General features: G+C 39.0%; 1 protein-coding gene across 1 annotated transcript in view; it reads right to left on the bottom strand.

The window, feature by feature from the left end:
* LOC121320999 (RING finger protein 150-like) overlaps positions 1-8,500 on the bottom strand; it is a 49,887-nt gene extending 41,387 nt beyond the window's left edge. The window contains exon 1 of the mRNA XM_041259888.1: positions 7,793-8,500. Coding sequence (XP_041115822.1) covers positions 7,793-8,246 — 454 coding nt within the window. The 5' untranslated portion in view covers positions 8,247-8,500. The remainder of the gene's footprint in view (positions 1-7,792) is intronic.
* Between the last annotated feature and the right edge of the window lie 649 nt (positions 8,501-9,149).

Raw genomic sequence — 9,149 nt, forward strand, 5'->3', positions numbered from 1 at the left:
CACCCCACCCCCCCCAAAAAAAAACAGCAAGAAGACACATGAAATGTCCCCTTCTTGTACAGGAATGTTTTCTGATTTTTGATGCAGCTGGTTTATTTTTTGTTGAAGATGTTTTAAAGAAATTGTGCGGCTCTATACGATGTTTAAACATTTACTGGAAGCAAACTAAACCTGCTGCCAGGTCTCTACTGCAAATGTATTTGAACGTGCTTCTTTGATGAGTGTGGACATCCGATGTGATGGAGGTAGAGTTTACTGTTGTGAAGTCAACACATTGGCTTTTGGATTTTATGAAGAAACTTGCTTTGAACTGAGCACAGGGGGTAAAGAACAAACACTGGGGTCATACGGGTAAGGTATGCGATTTCACACTGCATTTGATAAAGCAGGGTTGACCTGGGTGACAGATGCAAGTAAACAATACATGTATCAATGCCCAGGAAGCAACTTGTTAGTGATGCTTCGTGACAGACAGCAAATGAATCCCTCTCAACCTGTGAGGGCACGGTATAACAGGAACAGTGTGCCCCGGACTGGACGGTTTGACAGTTCATTCCAGGATCAGTCGAAAGTCGGCTATCCAAAAAGGGGGCAAAGCCACTGTCAGTGCCTTACTGCTGTAGGCGATGTGTCAGTCATGGATTGGAGGAGACGTGATTGCACTCGCTACCAAAGGGGGCGGGACTGAAGGTATATCAGGGTGTGTGGCCCAGTGATCAGTTCCTATGTTATGGTTAGGAACTGACCAAGAGGAGCAAAGAGAAACCGTAAGTGTTTAGTGTTTTATTGTCTGTCTATTAACTGTTCTTGTTTTGTTATTTGTAGACGGCTAAATATCCGGGAGCTGTCACTGTTAAGCCAGCATCAAACCCAGACTGCACTGCACCACTGTAATCTCCATTCAAATACTTACACCACTTGCACTAGGAGCACTCACTATTGGACTTGAGATCATGTGTGTCTTTATTGTTATTATTAATTTGTGACTGAACCCTGTGGTTTTACTGACTTTACACAGTTGTGTATATTCAGTATTATTATTTAAAAGTAATTAATAAAGCTTTGTTTTCACCACTTGAACTGTTGTTGGACTGTCATTTCTAATCACTGCATCACCAATGCACCTGTGCACTACAAACCTCTTGGTCACGAGCTTCCATCCAAGCTTCTCTGGATTGAACCGTAGACCAAATGTTGATTAGAGCAAATGTTTCTACATCCTTGCTGAGGTCTGGCTCATGCTCTGTCTCAAATATGGCTAAACAGAATAAACAGAAATGTTCCTTGTGGAACTGAAACATTCATGCAGGTGTGGCTGTTTGTTATTGCGTCGACTCACAAACGGCCGTCAAGCGCTTTGTCTCGCTCAACCCGGTTCAAAAAGAGTCATCAGCGTAAGGTGGGTCGCTGGGATCTGGGTTAGCCAGGGCACGGGTAGGAGCGCCGCATGTAAGGGGCGTAACAGGCTGTGTGTCAGTAAAGCACATGCTTGCTGTATTTTATTTTTAAATGTTATAAAATATGTATATTGACACTATTTTTTCAGAAATGGGAATTTTCACAGGAAGCAACTACTGTACATATTACATGGCAGTGAGTAAATTTCACAAACTGTGAAATTTGTGGAAAAAAAACAAACAAAAAATCAATTATTCAATTAGGACCTGGCTACATTCTGCAAATGGATTTTGCAGGGATGGCATTTTTATTAATTGTTTTTATTTATTTAGTGTACCCAATTATTTTACCCCTGATCTTCTCCCCAATTTAGTATGTCTGATCATTTTTTTCCCTCACCGTAGCAATTCTGCACACAGCTCAGGCGACCTGAAGGTTCGGTGGGCGTTCTCCAATTCCACAACCTAGTCACCTGTGTGTCTACCTTTCATCAGTGGATACCCACAACCCCCATTTCACATTGGGATATTCATTTTAATATCAAATTTTTATTTATTTTTTTAAAACAAGGATGGAGAAAATGTTTGCAGTGTGTTGGACGATGTTGAGCAATACTTAAATACACACAATATTCAAGTACAGGCTCAGGTGTTTCTATGGAGATCTTCAAATGCTCGTCTCTAAGGAAACTGTCTCAAGGTTGAACTGGTTATCGTATCAATTGATAACAGCAGGGAAAAGGAAAATACAAAGTCACGCAGCAAAAACACCAACAGCTGTACCAGCTCGTTCATATAATATATTTTATTCTGCGACATTACACAAGGATTCCAGGTATCTTGTGTAATTAAAACCACAAATTTATCTGTGATTATTTGTCTTACCTTTCTTTTATCTGTAGGGTGGGTTTACACTAGGCAATCACTGCGAGCAGTTTTTCTAATCTACACTTGTCAATTTATTGCTGGCAATATTGCTAGCAATTTCATGGCAATTTAGTGATTCAACTGAAAACAGAGCTGAGGACTTTAAATAACGGCTACAGTATGTGTATAACAAATATCAATGTTTACCTAAAGAAAATACTGTAAGCATATATGAAGACATATTCAATATATTTAGGTATTTAGGTAATTAATAACTAAATATATGGTTTTATGTTGCATTTCAAATGGACAACATAAAGACAGTATAACATCCTTTTTTAGCTCCCCAATATCAGATGAAAATTGCATATGTGTTGTGTCCTGTTTACAGTACAGGACACAGCAGATGTTTAGATGTCAGAAGATCAAATAATGTTAAAACATGGTTCTTTGTCACTTCACAAACACATTATCACCTAATTATGTTGACCAATCAAAGTCTGATTATTTGACAACTGCTGGCTTGATTACAAACTAAACTGACATACTTGCACAAAAATATTATATTTTCAGTTGATGAGGAATGGGGAGAAAACATAAATCAGTTTATGAATATTCAAAAGAAAATGAATACTTCAAAGTATACAAAAAACAAAAATAGCAAAAGTGGGTCAGATGAGGCAGACGATGGATAGTGTTGCAAATACTGCTGCATTGAGCTACACGTTCACACTGAAAATAAAAGAACATACTGAAAAATAAGTGACACATTAAAGTAAAGCAACAAAGTGAACAGAGACAAGCAACCCATTTATGCAGCTTTTACACACACTTTAATGAAAGAAAGCATAGAATGAGTTTGTCAGAGCGCTGCGTTTTGCTGTCAGCCACTGTTTATTGCAGAGGGGTATTGTAACATGATGGCGTGTGTGGGGACGTCAGACCAGAAATGAACACGCACTGCAAGGGGATATCGTGATTGAAATGAATGCGCTGCTGCACGGTTTATTAATACGGAAAAATAAATGGTTTGAACAAAAACACATTGTAAAATAAAATGGCACAGTAGCCAAAACGAACAGACAATAAACAGACAAACAAACGAGTGGACGAACTGACACAAACAAGTACCGTGCTGGTTCTCCAGCATGTAGTAGCAATTGTAATCCTGAATAAATCTCCTCTCTCTCTCACCCGTTCTCCACACACCAAACACACAACCCTGAGTGAGTGAAAACATACTGCTTTTATGCAGCTGTACCGAGACTCGATTCCTAATCAATCATTCAACTGGAGTCGCGGTACAACTGCACATGAATTAACAAAGTGCAATTCCCTGTGCTCGCATATTATTACATTTTACCTGCATGTGAAGTACTGTGCAATCCTCGTGCCTAAATACAAATACACATTTTAAACAAACTCATGTTCCACAGACCCATTTATATCCCATGTACCAATGACTATACACCAACATTAACACACAACACGCAACATATAACACTGAAATACACACTGGGGTGGGCAACATTGCCACAGGTATGTATTGGTGACTTCGCGCGACAGTACTGCCTGTCCATCAGCTAAAACACTGCCTAACGCTGACAATCTCAATCGTAAATGTTTGATAGAAAATGGTAATGCTTTAGTTGGTAAACTTATATGGAATGCATAGATGTAAATGTCCAGTGTGGTTTTGACGCGTCTCCCAATAGCTTGCACCACCCAGTTCTGCCAATTTTCTTTTCTTTTTATGATTTCAAGGCAAATAAACCTGGCTCGTTTTGTGCCGATGTCATGCTCATACCGTCTGTATGCTATTTCGGTCAGCACAGCGATTGCCCAAACGTTCTCAAAGTACCAGCTAACTTGGGAAAATGTGGCTTCGATTTGCACAGATTCTGCTTCATCATAGATGCCAGGGACATTAAACTTAATCAGAAATCAGAACTGCTACGCAGAGCCTTTCAAAGTAAATGGTGTTACTGTTTACTGTGGGACAGTCAGACAGGAACCCTCTGGCACAGTACAGGCTTATTGCCCTCTGATGGGCAATGACTATTAACAGAAAATTTCTCTCTCTCTCTGTATATATATATATATATATATATATATATATATATATATATATATATATATATATATATATATATATATATATATATACACACATATATACATACATACATACACACACACACAGTACCAGTCAAAAGTTTGAGTATACCTGCTTGAAACCAGGTTTTTCATGATTATCTGTGCTTTTAACTGCATATACCTGTCTATAAACACTTAATATTTCATTATATGATGTGTGTACTTATATAAGCTGATAATCATAAGTGAACTGCATTCAAAAATTTAATTTTTAAATGAAAATGTAAATCCTGTCAATTTCAATAAAATGGTCACCCAAAGCAAGGGGATTTCAGTCTGAAGCCCAAGTCAGTTAAAAGTCTGAAATGTGTATAACACGGTGGTAGAACACTGGCCTAAGTATAAAAGTATCTTTGTTAGATGTTCTTTGAGTTAACTAGCATGTTACCTAATTAACCTTTTGTCACCAATTATTGTTAACAGGTGAGGGTCCATGATTACTATAAATATAGGTAGCATAGGCACAAGTTTGTCATTCCTGAATGTAAGCGAGCAGAAATGGAAAGATACGCTAAGTTAAGCAAAGAATATAGAGCCTGCAATTACTTAGAAATGAAGGTCAATCTTTAAGACAAATCGCAAGAACTTCGCAAGTGTCTGTAACTGCTGTGGCCAAGACCATCAAACGATTTGAAGAAACTGGCACTCATAAGGACCGAACAAGGTCAGGCAGGCAAAGGGTGACCTCAGAATCAGAGAACAAGTTCATTCCAGTCACAAGTCTGCGAAACCGGCGATTAACTGCTTTGCTGATCTTTACCAAGTCGATGGCAAGCTCAACCAGCATGGCTATCATAGCATACTTCAGAGGCATGCCATTCCATCAGGATTACAGCTAGTTGGGCAGTCCTTCATTCTTCAGCAACATAATGACCCGAAACACACCTCAAAGTTGTGCAAGAACTATCTGGCGAAGAAGGAAAGTGAAGGACAACTCAATCTAATGACCTGGCCTGCCCAGTCTCCAGACCTCAATCCCATAGTACTTGTATGGGACGAACTGGACAGAAGAGTCAAAGCAAAGCTACCCACAAGTGCCCTACATCTCTGGGAATTGCTGCAGAAGAGCTGGGAAGACGTGTCGGGTGATTTCCTACTGAAACTTTTTAACCGAATGCCTTGTGTTTGTGAGGCTGTTATTAAGGCAAAGGGTGGCAATTTTAAGGAATCCAAGATTTAGAGACAATTTTAAATTTTCTTGAACATTGCTTTGATACTCCTTATGTTTTGTTTATTGTAACATGTGTTTTCATTTTCAAGTATTACAGAAACGTATACGACATAATATATTGTCAATTATGAAAAAAAACTAGCTTCCAGCAAGTGTATATATATAATGAAACTGAACCAAATCGTTCACTTACAACACTAAGGATGCATTGGCAGCTCACTATAAAGACAGAAGAGATTTGAATACATCAGCACTTGACATCAACTCAGAAATACTGTAATACACAAGGAACCATACACAAACACAACACTACAATTTGGCTGTACCTTTCTTCTCAGGCAAGAGCACAGAGCCAAAGAGTTTTTTACACAGGGAACTACGAATAAAGCAAAAGCTTTCGTCTCCTACTTTTAACATCTGCACCCTTAAAAGAAGGAGTGTGTGTTTCTGTGCCACCAGTTAAGTCAGTGGTCTTCTCCATGTAAAGTAAAAACTTCTATTTGGTGAAAAGAAAGAGAAAACAAAAATTGCTTTTTCACTGTTGCAGTAACGCGCTTTGTTCTTCCATCTGATTCTTCAGTTTTGCAAAATACAGACCTGCTACTGCTGATTACTTTTGGGGCAGACGTGCACAAAAAACTGGAATGTAAAATAAGAAAATCCCTCAGTCAGCCATGTATGTGGACTACAGTAGACCTACATAAGCTGTGCAGGAGTTGTGTTCAACCGTTCAGCCATAATCACAGGAAAGCCAAATGATCCTAGTGACTTCACAAGGGGTAAGAGGTTCCTCAAGCAACCAGCTTGTCCCTCAAAGTAGTCGCTACATTGACCAAGGTGTTCATTGGGCCAGTCTCCTCTGGAAAGCAAAAAGTATCTGGTCGCAAGCAGGTCATGAAGGATCAAGTCTGCTGATGTGCACAACGTGTAATAACAGCAGCACAATGTTCCACAAAATGCGCACATAGGCATTCTCTGAGACAGTTAACTCTTAATAACTTGCAACTTTAAAATGGAATAAGTGAACAGAGCTTTTTCTACATGCAGCCACATTTTTATTCTAGTCATCTCTGAAACACTCCTAACTTGCTATAACCTATTTAGCTTATTTAAATGTGTAGAGTTCATTACAATAGATATCTATTATAGGAAGAACCCACTGTAAAGTGATTTCATCCAGACCCACCCTCCAGGATAAAAGGCTTTCTATGAGAAATTGCAGTAGATAAATCTGGAGTTGGCAAGAGTAGTGAGCATTTAAAAGGTGCTGCTACTGTTCCTTCACCAGTGCTTTGAAACTAAGAGGCAATCATAAAATGGTGATATTTTTGGAGTGCAAACCTCCCTCAAAAGGCTTATCAAAGTAAGTCAAGTATTTTAACCAGTTTACCAGTGATAATAATGCTGGGGCTGTATTTGAATGTGTTCTATTAAATTTTAATAATTATATATATATATATATATATAATATTATATTATAGTAGCACATATATAGTATTACCATATTATATATAGCACCTATCATAGTGGACCACCATCACAAAGCACTTTACAGGGGTAGGCTGTGAACTATGCATTACATTAAGAGTCACTTACAATAGGACATTAACTTAACATCTGATTCGCAGGATGGAGCACAAGAAGGTTAAGTGACTTGCTCAGGGTCACACAGTGAGTCACTCAGTGGCAGAGGTGGAATTTAAACCGATGACCTTCTGGTTACAAGACCTGGACTTTAACCACTAGACCACACTGCCACCTATATACAAAGATGCCGAAGGGGACTAGATTTGCAGCATTAATCAGCAATAAAATAGAATCTCGGAAGTTGATATTATTGTTACTGTGTATTGTACTAACTATACTTGTGTAGAAATTAAATTACTCAAAGACTCAACTCTGAATATCAGAGTCTCTGCATTCACTTTCAATATGATATTAGTTCAAACATCGCCAAAGTGAAAATTAAAACTCTATATCTTCCCTGTAGCTTGGAAGTTAAAAGTTATTCGCACTATTTCCATACCTCCAGTTTAAAGACTTAAAAATCTGGTCACCTTAGTAACAGCATATGGTTCACTTTAGTGTACACAATAAAATGCGAGATGCAGTGGAATGAGAACGAGCAAAACTGAAATGTTTTGACACCCCTCTAATTTCTAACACTAAAAAACACTCATTTTAGTGGCGCGGTCCTTACCTGCATGTGGCATAGTAATAGTCTCATTCACATTGCTGGAGCCCACATTAAAGATGACCACAGCAGACGCATTTTGACTGCTAACATGGCGGACCTTGTCCCTGTACGTACAGTTCCCTTTGGGTATAAGAGCTACCCAGCTTTTTGCATTGGCAGGGATTGTAAATTTTGTGTTGGGGTCGCAAGCAAGTCTGTCATGGCGAGAAAAGGGCATCACCACCACCCCCTTGGTATCCTGTTTTAAAGAGTGTTCCCCGTACCGACCGCACTCCGTTTTCTCTGTTCTGAACTCCGAACTCACGGGATCCACATAGGTAATATTCACAAAAGCTGTATACCACTCCTCTTTCTCGGCCACCGTGAAGTCCAGGCAGAGCAAATGCACAAAACAAAAAGAAAGCAGCCATGTTGAGAGAGCCAGACTGCGGCAGGTTTGGATTAGGGACATGGCCATAATTTTGAGGTTTTCCAAATGTCCCCCTCTGTCTAGCTAGCTAGCTGTACTCGACTGCCTCTCGCCTTCCCTCTGTATTCAGACTTGATTTTTTCTCTTAAGGCGATTAAGAAGGCAGACGAGAACATTCGAGCCAGTTTGTGTTGTCCTTAGTTGTTTGGGTGCTGCTACCGTGTCTCCCGTAAATAAAATTCAAGTCTGACTGCTACAGGAAATGTTGTTTATGGACCGGTGGCTGCAGGAGGAGCTTCATGATGTCGATGCCGTTGTCAAGAGACTGCTTTGGTTGCTACAAGTTGTTAGGCTGGAAACCCAGAATTAACGATGCGTATGCAGCAGCGACATCCCATGGTGTACAATGGTAACCAATGATAGAAACCAACATTCTGATGAAAATAATCGCATTTATAGTACATTGGGAATAGCCGTTATTTGGTGATGTACTGTAGGCTATGAAATATGAATGCAGCCTGCGTTGGTAGCCTACAGAAATGATCCAATGGAAATTCCCTGGGGGTGGATTTGAAATTTGGATGGATCCTAAATGGGAACCATCTAGATGGTGGCGTTGAAACTTTACAAAACGTATATGTCCATTGCAATAAATTATGTGGAAGGTGCGATAGAGAAGGCTATATTTCAACTAATTGTACCCCTCATTGCACTAATAACATGACTGGTTCGTGACATTACTTATCTCATCACCATCTAACAATACACATTTACACTAATAAGCAACCATATTTTCACCCAATAGCCTACCATACTAATACACACAAAATACAACAATAATAATAATAATAATAATAATAATAATAATAATAATAATAATAATATATTTATATACATCATCTGACGATTTCAACCCGCAAATAAAAAGCAAACATATAAGTAAAAGTATTC

The sequence above is a fragment of the Polyodon spathula genome, chromosome 1, assembly GCF_017654505.1.
Source record: "Polyodon spathula isolate WHYD16114869_AA chromosome 1, ASM1765450v1, whole genome shotgun sequence".
NCBI classification, from domain to species: Eukaryota; Metazoa; Chordata; class Actinopteri; order Acipenseriformes; family Polyodontidae; genus Polyodon; species Polyodon spathula.